Here is a 15,737-nt window from a genome sequence, read left to right on the forward strand (position 1 = left end):
CCTATGGGACTACTTGAATGCTTATCGTGCCTTGCTGAATTAGCTTTTGAGATTCAGACATCTGCCCACTAGGAACTGGACTGGGTCCCCAACTCTGTTTCACCTGGTCCCCAAACAGGCACTGGATGGTAACTACTTCCTGTCACTACTGGCATGGGCCCCGGTTGAAATGGTGACCTACAGATGAAAAGCTTTGGTGTGCCACTCCAATTCCTCAATCAAATTTGACCCTTTTCTTTTGCATTTAATGTATTTGAAGGCCTCTATAAATAAGACTCTGGATAAAATTAATATCGGACCAAACATTTTAGAGCTATGTAATATATTTACATATAAATGTAAAACATTTCAGACTATGGTATTTGCCATGTGATTATATAATGTCATCTTGTTCTGCAGTTGTATTGGTTTCATGTTCATTGTACGTCTCCATACAAAGACACAGCATGCCTAGAGATAGTTATGGGTAAAGAAACTGTCAGCTCAAGTTATGTGAAACAGACAAAGACTACGTAGGGAAGCAAGAAGTTAACCATTTTTAAAAATAGAAACACTTGGTTTACACAGTGCCCCAATAACCTGGAGCGAGGAAGGCCACTGGGACAATAAACTAATAAAAAAATGTTGTGTGTACTTGAATAGTAAGGATTTGGAAAGCAAATAGGATCTCAGCATGGCAAGTGAGATAAAGAGCATTGTTCCTAAATCATCTTACATATTGTTTCCAGTTATTCTTTTTGTTCCAGTTATTGTGCACTGCTCTGCACCCTGGATAGTTATTTACAGCTGTGAAAAGTAGGCCTAAACTGCTACCAAACCAGAATTCTCCCATCACTCACTCATACAGGTGGCAGCTTTTTAATCCACTTTGCACAGGTGGAAGAGAACACATTAGCACAAGGCACTAGAGAAATCAGGCCTAAGCCAGCTTTTCCATCTCCGCTGTAATGGACAACTTACTCAGCTAGTCTGTCTATATACCTCTACCCCGATATAACGCGACCCGCTATAACATAAATTCTGATAGAACACGGTAAAGCAGCGCTCCGCGGGAGCAGGGCTGCACACTCTGGTGGATCAAAGCAAGTTCGATATAACGCGGTTTCACCTATAATGCGGTAAGATTTTTTGGCTCCCGAGGACAGCGTTATATCGAGTTAGAGGTGTATTTATTTATACTTCGGTAGCACCCCAAGACCCCAACCCGGATAGAGGCCTCATTAATCTAGAAACTGTACAAACACAGAACAGAAGAGGGTCCCTGCCCCAAAGAGCTTACCATCTAAATAGACCAGACACCATTAGCAACACTGTGAACACCACTGAGAGCAGCAAAAAAGGAAAAACAGGTCTGATTCCCCTCTCGTGACAGCTTTATTTTGGGAGGAACCATTCACTTAACAGGGTTATACCTGATTTACACCAATTTGAGAGCAGAGTTAGCCTCAATGTGAGTATACAAGGCAACTTTCTGTCTCAGGATCCCAGATTCTGTGGTGTATAATTCTGTTCTACCTTTGTCAGTGACTGCTCTAAGCAACAGCTGGTCTTTTGTGTGTTCACTTATGGTGGGTTTCATTTTATTTTGTTTACATGCCTCTTAGGTTGGGATCCACATCATATTTTGTCCCCTTTTCTCTTCTATCCTTACCTGAAAATACCCGGAACTAGATAACTCTGAAAGCGTGCGGCGCACACTTTCCAAATGAAGAAGAGGCTGTATACACAGGAGAACATAATTTCATGCACAAATACGTATTTCAGATAACATGGGGAGTTTGCTGGCCTTAATTGCTATTGAAAGCCTCCTGGGTTTGTAAAAGTTTCGCATAAGCTAAATTCGATGTGGTGTATTGATTTCATTTCCATTAGCTTATTTTCAGACATGTCGTGTGCACCATCCAAACCCTCAGAGTCCGCATTGCTCTACCCTTGCCACTAGCAGTGATGCTGGATCCTCCTACTTCAAAAGGCATCTCTCCCCAGAAGACCTCTACCACACGGATTGGCTGGAACAGGATGTAATCATTCCTAGGAGTACTGCCTCTAGATTTGGTGGGCAGGATCCTCCGGGGATGTAAACTGGTGTAGAGCCATCAAAGTCAGTGGCGGTATGCCAATTTACATGAGCTGAGGATGTGGTCTGAATTTCCAGGCAGAACATTTACCTCACAAGGGGCTACTTGGGTGCTGGTGGGAGCAGAATTTGAAACATTTCTATAACCAGGTGATGTGAAATCCATAAAGCAACGATATCCATGTTCTTGTCGCCAGATGGCCAAGATGGCTTTTCTTGAACAGGACCATTAAGTGAATTTATACAGACGTATTAAGCATACCTGCTATTAATCCTTCTGCCAAATTGTACCTCCTCTTGTCAGGACAGGGTCAGCGATCGTTATGCAAAGAAAGCAACGGCAACATAGAGGCTGTGGTATTATTAATGTGACACGCGATCGCTGTGACAGCCTGAAACTCCTTATAGCATCTTGCGATTGGGAGGCCACGTGAGGCACCAAAACTGTGCTTTAATTGAAGCCCTGTAAACATCACCCTGTGACCAACCACCCTGTTATTATGCAGAAGAAGTGTCACCGCACAGAGGTCCGTGTGATTGTCAGCTCTTCGTGACTGTTTTTTCCATCAAAGGAAAATGAAGCCCTGTCAGGACTCCAGGGTGTCTGGAAATTGCAAAGAGCCTTGCTATGAAGGGAGATAAAAAACCCGCAATGCAATATTCAGAAACGGCCATTACCTTGTCACCGCGAATGTATCCCATCGCCTCAATAATGCAAAGTGACATAATTTGCACCCCGATCAGAAAGTACGTTGCAGGCTCTACAAAGAGAGATGGGCAGGAGCCGCTGAAATACGATCAACAGGCTGACAGACTGATTTTCCGGAAGAGAGGCCTTCCTCGCTACTTCCTTTGCAGCTGAGAGAAGAGAGAAGAAGATCGCAATCCACCTGTGGCAGTGGTTGCCAGCCACTGAAGTAGCATTGGAAGTCTGGGGGAGGGACGGGTAGTCTCCTTCTCATCCGTGCATTGATGTGCTGAGGTAACAAGCAGGGTATTCATTTAGGGTGTGTGACTTGTCTTGGCAGGTCCTAGTCCTCAGGCTGTCTCTCTGCAAAGGGGTGGATTCCACCATTAGTTTTTAGTTACTGAGATAGGCCTGAGTCACAAAGTCTGGATCCAGCTCAGAACTTCCCCAAAATTCAGGGGGAGTTGTGAATGGTGGGTTTTGGTTCGGTTCCAACACGGTTTTATTTACCATCAATGACTAACTCTTCCTCTGACAAACATAACACAACACATTATTGCCCATTTGGCTTACTGTTCTGTCACTTATTCCTATTCGCTTGTTCCCTATATGATTTTATAACATTTGGGGGATGCAGAACCTTTTAGAACAGGAAGGGCCCAGAAGTGGTGGCCAGAAGAAGCCAGGAGGACAAAGCACTAGAAAAATATGCCATCATGAGCAATGCTACACTCGTTCCCGCAATAGGGATGACAAGACCTAGTAGGTCATTTTCACCTCTAACTTCTTGGGTTCTATTGTAGGATTTAATCTCGCTTGCTCCCAGCACGTTTTGCACAGGGTCACCCCTTACACAAACACAGACAAAGCCTCTGCTTCACATTACCCAGAGAAAGTCTCGATTTAAAAATGAGGAATTTACCGTTGGTCATCACATTTCTGATGGACGTTCTGGCCCATTCATGTACCCTCATAAGGCTTTCAAACACTTTGTTTAAGTAGCAGACTTGATTCTTTACTATTAACATATTGTGAACGAATGGCAGCTATAGAAATTAAAGTGGATCTAAATGATGTTACCATGCTTCTAGATGCTACATAGGCTTTTCCTGGCAGTGACTGGTTTTCTGTGTGTTTCAATAACATCGAGCACAATGAGGCCTGATCCTGGTAGGCATCATTGGGCCCTACCTCTATACAAAAAGATTTTATTAAGATGATGTTAAAAAAAGTGAATGGTACAGAGTTTAAGCATAGAAGTTTCTGGTTATCAGGGAATAACGTACAAATTATCGAGGGTGCAAAGTTTGGTTTAAGATCAGGTGGCATGAGGAATACATAATCTGCAATATCCCCGATTGGGGGTAAAAGGCTGATGGGTCAAAGTACAGGCATTGAGATATGAGGGTATGAAGTTCATAGAGTGGCTATGTTCGGGTGTGGAGTATAATGAGTGGATATGATGATGAGGATGGATTGACCCTCATTTGGTGAGATTTAATGTTCAGGGAGTTTATGGTTCCAGTTCATATGATCCAACGGAGAAGGTCACTTGGTCCCTTTCTCGTAGTGGGAGAACGATGTCACTCTGGCTCACGCCTCCTGGTACTGTCGGTGGCCGGTGATGTGCTCGATGTAGATGTCCCTGGACCATCGGATGGCGTCTGAGACCATGAGGCGCCGCATGAGCCGTGCGTAGCGTCGACCGATCCCGCAGGTCCCCAGCACACGCTCGTTGCAGGAATCCCAGGCGCCCAGGGCTCCGACGATCAGGGCGTCCAGCTGTACTTCGTAGCCCTCAGGGTGTCGGCCAGGGCGGGCCTGCAGCATGCTTAACTTTAATTTGACCTGGTGTCAAATGGGAGTAGTAGTGCTTAACCATCCTTGTAAAGTGTTTTGAGGTCTACGGGCGATGAGGGTTACAAGTGTTCGCTATTATTGTACTCTGGCTATTTTGGTCAGACAATTGGAGACCAAGTCCATCAAGACTATCTTAACACATTCAAACTACTCCTGAACCAAAGCAGCAAAGCGGGACTAGTTAGGGAATCTGCCTACGCTTTCAGTACAGAAGCAGGAAATGAACTGGGATCTCCTAACAGCCACCAGCTAATCTCTCAGAGTTGTATCAATTAGAACCCTGCTTTGAAATGTGATGACGTCACTAGTCATGGGAAAAGGCACGTCATTCCACCCCAGAGGCATGGTGTGCCACACATGCAGCGCCCAGCCCAACAGACATGCTAAATGTGTCCATGTCTAAAACCGCAGCAACAAGAAGCATTTCTACCCTCATATGTACTCATATATAGATCTTTCCTTGTCGGCTCTCAGAGCACAGAGAGGCTCTGATTTACATCAGGCCATAGACTGCACCTGTGGCAGCATCAGGACTAGAACTTGGTTTTCCAGACTCCTCATCCTGCACTCTAATGCCTAGCACATGCTGCATCTCCCCTATCAATAATCTCCAAAGGCAGACAGGAAAACAAAATATGCTCTCTGCTACAGCGGTTGGGTGCAATTAGATACAGAGATGTAGCAGTGTGTTAATAAACAGACCAGCAAAGACCAAAAATAATACAGGGAGACAGTTCCTCAGAGGAAACACTAAACCGAGGAAATTAAAACTTCAGCATCACGGCATACATGATATACAGTGTTACTTTGAAGCAGGATTTGAATTGGGGGTACACAAGCATGGATCCAACACACCAGCACTGCTCCCAAACTGCCTTCTCATTCTCCAGAGTCTCCACTTTCATTTTAAAAGAGGGGAGTCTCTAGCTGCCATGGAAGAAACCTTGGAAAACGTGAACCAATTGCCACCAATCCAGGGGCAACGCTCTGAGTTTGCAGGGAATCTGATGCAACAGCTCTGAGGTTTGCATTTCTCTATTCATTTGCATGGGTGCTAATTCTGATGACGATATTTTAAAAGGTCAACATTGCTAACTATTTCATTGCTCAAGCATGTAAGACGGGAGACCATGTATTGTACTATGAAGACCTACACCGTCGATTGTGGGTGACTGCAAATTTTGGTGGGGGTGGACCTGGACGATATATTTTTTCCCCCAGTCAAGAAAGAGCCAAGCAGAAGGAACCAAGCAAGAGATCTGAGCCCCACCAAGAAGAAACAGAACCCAGAGAGCATCCAAGATCATATATTGAGCAGCTCCACCATCTGCTGAGGGCAGCAGCTCATTACTGGCATCTTGAGCAGGCAGAGCTTATTTTGTGGGTGGAGCCTGGAAGAGAACCATTGTCTTATTCTTTCAACCCCTGCTTCAGAGGCACTGGCTTCGGCAGTCTCCAATGCACTCCATTAACCATCATTAAGTTGTTCATCACATCACATCTCATCACACAACGTTCGAGGCATCACTTAATCTGGCCACTGACTTTCCACATATTTTAATAGATTTTTTTCCAAGTAACTTCCCTGCCCACTGGGAAAATCAAATAAGCGAATGGAATTAACTCTAACAATACTGAACATTAATTATGGATTACATTTCTTGCACTTAAGTTCTGCGTTCAGCTAGGGAAACAATGCATCAACAGCAAGATTAATGCAAGCAGGGGTGGTGATTTGCAAAGATCCGTTAAAATTAACAGGCAGCTTAGTAATTTAAATAAAATAAACACTCTTTGCCAACTGCAGAGGGGCAATTACAAAGTCCTTCTGGATGGTCCCTTGCTGAGAAATCACCATTTGAAGAAAACAGTTGTCACATGAATGACATATGTATTCAAATTCACGTCTGCTCTTAAAACAATAAGGGAAACTATTATGGCTTATAGCACGCACAAAAGAGACATGCTCGAGCAGTCTTCTTGTTGCTAAGACTTGGGACAGAATTTTTAAAAGAGGTCGGCTTACTAGGTGCTGGTCTCTTTTGAAAATCTGGCCCCAACTGGGGGTCCTGAGCATTTTGGGGGGAGATTTTCAAAGGTGCAAAGGGCACCCAAAGTCAGTGGGAATTGAGGGCCGCACTCGGCCTTTGAAAAGCTCCCTCTTGAAAATCTGGCTCCGAGCTCTTTGCGCAAATTTGGCCCTTAGTTCTAAATCCTGCCTTCTCTCCACATCATCATATCCTCACCGTGGTATTTGCTTTCTCCACGGGGCGGTGGGGGGGAGAGATACCGGTATAACAGGCCTGATTTTGCTCTCACTTCACTCCCGGGACTTCCTGCTGAGTGACACACATGTAACCAAGATCAAAACGATGCCCAACATGTCTGGTCCTGGGCCTTAGCGCCACATCTGAAATTCCTCCCAGAAAGTTCTACCAAAGCTGAACAAAACCACACCACACAGGGAGAAATTCACCAGCGCACAGTGGGTTATGCCCCAAGACCCAGTGGAGCTTATCTCGAGGGCTTACATAGGGCTTGTGCTGGCTCTGCATGGGGTGAATTTCACCCTTCATTATAGTTCTCTCACCCCCAGTTAGAAAGGGTTCTCGCTCTCTGAACATCTAGCTCCATTAAATTCTCCTTTGTTTCCAGCTCTTCTTTGCCTGTCTTGATATTTCTGTTCATGTGAATCCATGCAGGTAAATACTTCAGAACTCTTAAAGGTACCTGGAGCAAAACTGCTCCTGAAATAAAAACAGAAAAGCTTTTAGACGTGTATCTGTGCAGAGATGTTCTTCAAGGCTCTTGAAAAGCAGGAAAATAGGTACTGTGTTATGTATTGCTTCCGGCCCACAAGATTTTTATGTTAATTGGTGTTTTATCACAAAACACTCAATTTAAAATGGCAGCCATGCATATGCATTGCAGGCCAAGAAAGCTATAGTGCCCCTCAGATCAGTGGCTCACAGATGTATTTTCAGCGAGCTTTGAAGGAAAGAATGTAGGCGCTGAATGAAATCTCTGTATTGGAACAAATATTCTTCAGATATTTTATGTACACTCAACAGTTCAGTCTATGCGATATGCAGCCTGCTGCTTCTGTTTCATTTTCAATATATGCCTCAAGTGTACAAAAATCATGAGTCAGGTCCCCAAAAAATTTGGGATTGGCTTAAAATCATGAAACTTTTAATAATCTGGAGTTCTTTTTCTTTAATTTCTGGCTTTTAGCCTTTAGGGTGCACTTGCATTGTGTTTTCAAGCTTTTCTCTGCAACCACAAGGACCAGAAACCTACTTTAAAAAAAAAAAAAAAGAAAGAAAGCTGAGATTCTCATGTATTCACATGACTCCAGGAGCTGGGACTTTAAGAAACAAACCAGATATCATGAGGAGACTCAAAACAAGGTCCTGAGCATTGGCAAAACTGTGTACATGTAGTAGAGCTGGTTGAACTGCTTGTGGGTGGAATTTTCAGAAGTGCTGAGGCGACTCTCAGTGGGATTTGTGCGCCAAAGTCACTTAACAGCTTTTGAACATCCTACACATTATGAATAGCAGGCCAAGCACTCTGTTAAAATAACTCCGTTGACTTCAAGACAGTTCCACCAGCGGAGACTTTGACCCAATATTTATTACAGCTGGCTGTATCTCTGTTCTCTGTTTTTGGACAGACTATAAAACTGATTAAGAACTTTGGCTGGGATTTTCAAATGAAATCCCCATGAGGTGCCTTGCAACCTGAGGCTCTTTTGTAAATTCCAGCCTTAGTCTAGAGATTTACACAAAGTTACTTCAGCAGACAATCTGGCCTTCAAAGTTCAGTTGTTGCAGGTCACTTTCGTGCATTCCAGAATCTGGTGTGATTTGGATTTAGGATCTATTTATCTGAACACCCGCAGTAATAAGACTGTGGGATTCTCAGAGGGAAGGTGCTAGAGAAGTGCAGAGCACTTCACAAATAATAATTTAGTCAGCCCCTCTGTGAGGTAAGGGAGCGTTTTTAACATCAGATGAAGAAACTCAGGAACAAAGAGATAAAGGACTGATTCTCCATTACTTTGCCCCATGGGTCATCACTCTCTCACCTGTGCTTTGTGGGAGCAGAACACTAGCACCTGAATGAGTGGAGAATTTTGATTTAATAGTGTCTTACTAGGGCTTATACAGGATGTCTGTGGCAGGCAGGAATAGAACCTGGATTTCCCATCTCTGATTCCAGGGCTTTACCTGCAAGAAAAGATTTCCTCCCAGAGAAACGGTTCTGCTTTTGAATCAAGCTCCCACACATCTTGGGCCCTGATTCTCCTCTCCCAACTAGCTTGGTCTTCAGTGTAGTTACGCCAGATTTATGCTACCATGAGCAACATCTGTATCTGCTTTTCCTTCATTATTCAGGATCCTAACTTGTAAAACTTGTCTAGCCCTCAAAAGCAAGTATGAAAAATAGCACATCCCCGCTGCCATGAAGGATTTTTACTTCCGTCAGCAGCAATTTCTGAGTCACGCAGACTTCCCATCTCAAGGCCATTTGTCTTGGCTGCTACGTACAGCAATGCAACTGGAACCCAACCTTTCCAAGCAGACAAACTGTCATTTGAGCAGATGGGCCTCTAACCCAAATCAGCCACAACGACAGCGTATGAGCGTCTAACGTGTTTGCTGAGCGCAAGACTCCTGGGCCCGGGTGTTAAAACAGCCATCTGTGAGGAGTGAGGGGGTTTTCATGGCTGTGCTGTTCACTGCTACTTGTGGGCTAACTGATCATTGCTTGCTTTGGTGTACAAAAAACAAACAAAGGACCTGGTTCTCATTCCAACATCGCAAAGGAGCCTTTAAAGTGGGCGTAAGTTACATTAACACTCACCTGAGGCCCCTGTGCACTACCAGAGCAGTGTGAAGAGGTGTGAGTGTAGCTGAGAATCAGGACCCGAGTGTGGTCTCTACTGGCACCATTTTAGGCGTGGCTACTGTATTGCGTTTAGCTTTTTTCTTACAACCTGTAACCCACATAATATTTCGGGCAAAATCCTGTGCAATGAGAAGAAGCAGGGATACTGATTTCCAATGTAACCTTTGCATCGGCTACAGAAGGATCTTTGCCCACCAGGGGCAGATTGCTTATGGTAAGGCGAAAGGAGGGGCAGCTGGCGGGCACTTTTCTTCTCCTTGAAGGAGCAGCACCGTGAAGCCTCAGAGCTTCCATCAGGCCTGGGGGGGGGGGGGGGGATCAGCTCATAACACCCCGTTAGGGGAGGGTCAAAGATTTTACCGAATGCCCTTTCACCCACAGCACAGGTGCAACTGCTCCTTTCTGAGTGCTTATGAAAGAATGTTTTCTGTCTGTCAGTTTGTTTACCTGCTTGGTGATGCCAGATCAGCTCGGCTGACAATATGATGCTGGTGCGGGGAGTACAGCCATTGGAAAGCCGTCAGCGTTCTCTCCTCGATCCGAAAGCGGCCTTCCTTGACGTACCTATAAATAACAAACAATGAGAATTACACAGAACTGAAATATTTATTAGGGAAGAGCTGTCGAGCCAAAGAGCGAGGGAGACACACGATCAAAAGAATGGCTGGCTCAGGGAAACAGCAGAGAGTTGCAAGGTCAAATAGAAATGTAATCACTGGAATTACAATGCAATCCTCGCTCCTCCTTGCATGGCCCTTTTCTGTTTATAAATGGGGACCTGCAAGGGCAATCTTGCCGCACTTACGGTGCTGTTCGTGCTGGGCTACCACATTAGGCAGCCTAAGAAGGCACCCCCAGGAGAGCACTGCGTGTTCTCTCCTCCAAGTGCTGTCAGTGGAACAAGCCCCCGGCTCAGCAGTGGAAGAAACAAGCCCAATATTTTGCATAGCCACAGGGCCTTGGATCTCAGAACAACTGCAATTCAGCCTGCTGGTGCCCCTGTGAGATAGACAGGCATTACTGACCCTCTTTTACAGGTGGAGGGAGAGCAAGGCACAAGGAAGTTACAGAAATTGCCCAAAGCCCCATAGATAAGGGGTAGAACTGTGGCTCAACCCCCAAAGATATGTCCGGGTGTGTGATTATAGCCCACACTGACACACCCCGAGCTAGTTTTAATCTCACTAGCTTGCATCACAGAATGGCCAAGCTGGAGTTTCATCATGGGTTAGTCCCCAGGGTTACAGGCGGGTTTGTGCAGACTGCGCTAAAGCTTGCACTGCTGTGGTTTCACCGCTCCAAGACCCAACCTAGCAAGATTATAGCTAGCTCACGGTGCATCAACCAGCTGCTGCAGTATAGATGCACCGTAAGAGCGTGAAATTCTGAGCCACAGCCAGGAGAAGCCAAGCCTGAAAGTGAACCCTGTCCCTATACATGGGCTACTACAGAGCTAGGGTGAGAACCTGATCGCACTGAAATCAATGGGAGTTTTGGCATTGAATTCAAAGGGGCCAGGATTTACCCGTGGAGTTGGGATTTCTGGGTTCTGTTCATGGCTTTGTACCCGATTCTCAGTTGCAGTAAGGCCCCTTTACACAGTGCTGGCCTTAAAGTGAGTGCAAATGTAATTTATACGTCCAATGTATATGCCCCGGTGCAAGGAGGCCTTAGCGTAAACAAAAATCAGGCCCTCTGTGACTAACTCACTCGGAGACCTCAGGCAAGTCAGTCAACCATGGAGTGCCTCACTTTCCCCACGTAGGTAATGGGGGTAATCATAATTCTCTGCCAAGAATACTGAAGTGATGGATCCTTGGTTGGACAGCGCTACAGAAGAGCAAAGGGTTTTATAGTAAATAAAGATACTTCTATCTGGCACAGTTCTCCACCTGGAAAATTAAAACAAGCCAGAGCAAGTTGTTTTCATTTCCATAGCATTCTGCAGTCACCTGAAATCACAGGTCTTTCAGGGAACTGCTAGGATGAGCTCCTATGGATGATGAAGAACTACCAGCGCCCTCTAGTGGCACTCAGTGCTCCCTGGCTGCAATAAAAATCCATGACTTAAATACAAATCAAATTTTCAAAAGCATCCCTTAATCTTGGATGCCTCCATTCCTAGTTTAAACATCTTGGGCCTGATTTTCAGAGGTGCTGGACACCCGCAGCTCCCACTGACTCCATCTGAGATTCAAATGATCACATGGAGGCATTTTTTTAGTGCAGGGTTATTATAATTTATTATTTGTATGACAGTACCTCCTAGATGCTCCTAACCGGTGCTAGGCATTGTACATGTGGCAATTGACAGTTCCTGACCCAAAGAGCTTACAGATGACAATCTAAGCAGACAGACAGACAAAGGGAGGGAGGGGACCCAGAGGCACAGAGAGGGGAAGTGACAAGTCCAAGACCATACAGCACATCAAAGCCAAGAATCGAACCCAGCTCCCCTGAGCCCTAGTCCAGGGTCCTATCCACTAGACACAGAATATCATAGAATATCAAGGTTAGAAGGGACCTCAGGAGGACATCTAGTCCAACCCCCTGCTCAAAGCAGGACCAATTCCCAACTAAATCATCCCAGCCAGGGCTTTGTCAAGCCTGACCTTAAAAACCTGACAGTGACATTTGATCTTAGCTGAATCTCTGCCCAGAAAGTTCCTCTTCTCAAACTGCCCTTTCAGAACAACCTGATGTAGGGTCTGTTTGTTTGAAGCAAAGAACTTTAAGGCTACTCTGAGGCGGCTCTGACTCCTAGGGAATGTAGGATTTGCCATAGCCGATCAGACAGTTGGTCCATCAGAACTAGTATCTTGCCCCCAGCAGGTCCACGATGCTTCAGAAAAACATAATGCACCCAGTCATTTCTTCAGTGCGACACAGGGGCAGGGGTGGGGAATTACGATTTTAAAGTTGTATTTTCAAACTTAGCTGTTCACACAGTGAATGGTTTACAGTCCCGTCCCCCCCTCAACCCTCCCCAAAGTGTTTGCTTTCAATGCTGAACACCAAGGGCCCGATTCTGGTGTAATTCCATTTCAGGGCAGTTGTTCTTGATTTCCACTAATGTAAATGAGAGCAGGATCAGGCCCAATGAGCATCCGGACAATCTGTGAAATTGACTAGACACCAAATTTTCCAATGGCCACATAGGAGCTGTGCTGGATGATCATGGGAAGGGTCTCCAATCCAGCCCTGCGTAAGGCGGGAGCAGAAAGCCCACAATGGGGTCAGACTGAGGAGGGCTTGAGAAATGGAGATGTAAGATGTCTTTGCGTGGATCCAGTGGCACAACAATCCATGCAAGAGGTGAGGTGGGGCAGCTCACTGCTCGCCAAGTCCAGGTGAGGGTCTGTTTTATCTCTGAACTGTGCAGGGTGCATGGATTTCACTCTCAGGGAGCAGGGACCAACTTCTGGGCATTGTCAAATCAAGTAAGATCTAGACCAGTTACAGACAAAATCATCTGCTCTCTCTAAAGCCTTGCTGTAGCAGACAGGGTGGTTTAATATCAATGATTTATAACAGTCGTCCTGAACCCCATGAAAATAATTGGAGCAGCCCAGGATTCAAGCTGGTTAGTTTCTTTGCTGTCCATATTGTTTGTACAGGTCCTAGCTAATTTAGTGGCACTATGGGCCAGATTCTTACCTGATGTAAATCAGCATTTACAGTGGCTACGGCCAGTGCCGGCTCCAGCTTTTTTGCCACCCCAAGTGGCGGAAAGAAAAAAAAAAAAAGAAGAACCACCCGATCGAGCTGCCGCCGAAGTGCCACCGACGGGCAAGACAGCAAGTGAAGTGCCTGCCGCCGATCCGAAGCACCGCCGCCACCAATCAGCACGTGCCGCCCCGACAACGGACGCACTGCCGCCCCTGGCACCTGCTTCCTTCGCTGGTGCCTGGAGCCGGCCCTGGCTACAACTACAGCCCTATGGCTTGGAGCGACATATGCTGCTTAAAGGAATTTCTTTGCATCAGCACCTTGTGTAAACTGCTCTTTAAAAAGGAGCAGGTCCTGGTGTTTGAATACACGTAAGCTCTATTCTTGCCATTGATTTACTCTTTTATCCTCCTATAGATATGCACAGATTTTATGGTGCAGGATATGTACCTAAGATACATATATATCTACAGTACACACTGACTCTGCAGCCAGTGATGGAGAATGGCTCTCTTTACATTCCACCAGTGTCTTTCATCTATGTATCTCAAAGCATTTTACAAACATTAGTTAGTTAAGCCTCGGTGTTTTCCAGCAGCGGAGCATTACCAGCTGCTCAGCTGCTGTAAATCAGCAGAACTCTTTCGGCGTCAGTGGAGCGCCACCGATTTATAGCAGCTGAGGATCTGACTCATTATAGCTATATCATGTGTCCTCTGGGGCACAGAAAGGTTAGGTGACTTGTCCAAAGTAATTCCACAGATCATGGACAGAGCCAGGAATAGAACCCAAGACTCCCAAACTCATCCTAATCTCAAATCACAGAAGTCACACCCAATGTAACACCATTGGCTTCAGAGGAGTTAATCCTGGTTTATACCCCAGTAAGAAAGCTCAGAAGCAACCCGTACCCATTCTCTAAAGTGCTGGAGCATCTGCTTTCTAATAAGACGTTAACTCGTGTGCCCAAGGAATTAGTATCCACCAAAAATTTGGTGCCTCATTCTGATCTCACTTACATGGATGTAAGTCACGACCATTTCCACCGAAGTCATTAAACCAGGTGTATGGGATCAAAAAAAATCAGGCCCTTTGGTTCTATCCAATTGCATCTTGGAAAGGAAGGAAAAGAAACCACGTGTTTGGCTGCAGGGCCTACATTTAGCTGAGAAACGGTTCCGTGATCCTGTTTCATTTTCCGGTATAATGAAAACACGTTTTAGAATCTTTCCACAAGTCTATGCAGGGCTGGATTTGCAACTGCTCAGCAAGGGCATTTGCCACCAATTTCCCAACAAATTTTAATCTAAGTCTAGATCAGGACAGAATATAAATGCCAAACAAATTGTTCTCACCTGCCAATCAGTGGCCCCTACCTTCCAAAGACACAGATGAGGGGCCCACACTCCTGCATCCCTTGCACACCCAAAACTCCCAAGGAAGGGCCAGATTTTGCTGTCCATTACATCATTAATTTCTCTACGGCCTAGACCAAATCCTTCCCTGGTTTAAATCAGCAGAGTTCTACTGATTCCAGTTTGCACCAGTGGAGAATCTCATCCACCACTTTCTTCCAAATTTACATCTATGCAACGGAGAGCATAATCTGGTTTCTGAATGGGAGATGTGTGTGTGCAAGGAATGCAGGACTGGGCCCCAGATTAGGAAAATAGACATTTGGGTTTGTTTATGGAAACCTAAAGTTGATTCCAAGCCTGAATATATATTATCCATACTCCGAGTTTACCTTTTCCACCTCAAACAGGTAACATTACTGAACTGTTCTCTCTTCACTTACAATAAACTTTGCACTTCTGATCCATTTAACACAAGGATCTCAGCAACCTTTACAGCTCACACAGCTCCTATAATAATTATTTTTAGCAGTTTTGCATATAAATAAATCTGAGGCACAAAGAGTAAGATTTCCAAAGCAGTCAAGGGGATTTAGACACATCTCGTCCATTAAAATTAAAATGGATGGAAGATATGTGCCAAAATCCTCTCCATTGCTTTGAAAATCATAACCAAATGATTTGCCCAAGGTCACAGAGTAAGTCAGTGGAAGAGCTGTGAATAGAACCCAGAAGTCCTGACTCCCAGTCTCATAAGAACTGTGCGGCCTCCCACGCTGATACCACTTCAGTTAAAGGGACACAAGAAACAAAATCCCCCACTTGCGAAGCGACCCTTCCCCGGCCCTGCTGTAGTAGTTTGTAGCAGGTAGTTTCCATTTCCCTTATGTTTTGTTCGGACTAGCCCATGCATCAACTCTGTCCTCAGTTGTCTTATTGTCTCCAAGGCCAGGCTAATGTCCCTGAAACATTATTTAGGATGTGATGCCAGACAGGGCCGGCTCCAGGCACCAGCCTGGCAAGCAGGTGCTTGGGGCGGCCGCTCCGGAGAGGGGCGGCACGTCCAGGTATTTGGCGGCAATTCGGCGGACAGTCCCTCACCCCCGCTGGGAGCAAAGGACCTCCCGCCGAATTGCCGCCGCAGATCACGATCGCGGCTTTTTTTTTTTTTTTT

The 15,737-nt window shown here is 45.5% G+C and overlaps 1 protein-coding gene across 2 annotated transcripts in view; it reads right to left on the reverse strand.

The window, feature by feature from the left end:
* RAP1GAP2 (RAP1 GTPase activating protein 2) overlaps nt 1-15,737 on the reverse strand; it is a 251,691-nt gene that overhangs the window by 231,482 nt on the left and 4,472 nt on the right. For both annotated transcript variants that reach the window (XM_026656558.1, XM_026656556.1), the window contains exon 2: nt 9,987-10,103. In XM_026656558.1, coding sequence (XP_026512343.1) covers nt 9,987-10,103 — 117 coding nt within the window. The remainder of the gene's footprint in view (nt 1-9,986; nt 10,104-15,737) is intronic.

This window comes from Terrapene carolina, unplaced genomic scaffold (genome assembly GCF_002925995.2).
Source record: "Terrapene carolina triunguis isolate 2854851 unplaced genomic scaffold, T_m_triunguis-2.0 Scaffold231, whole genome shotgun sequence".
Classification (NCBI taxonomy): domain Eukaryota; kingdom Metazoa; phylum Chordata; order Testudines; family Emydidae; genus Terrapene; species Terrapene triunguis.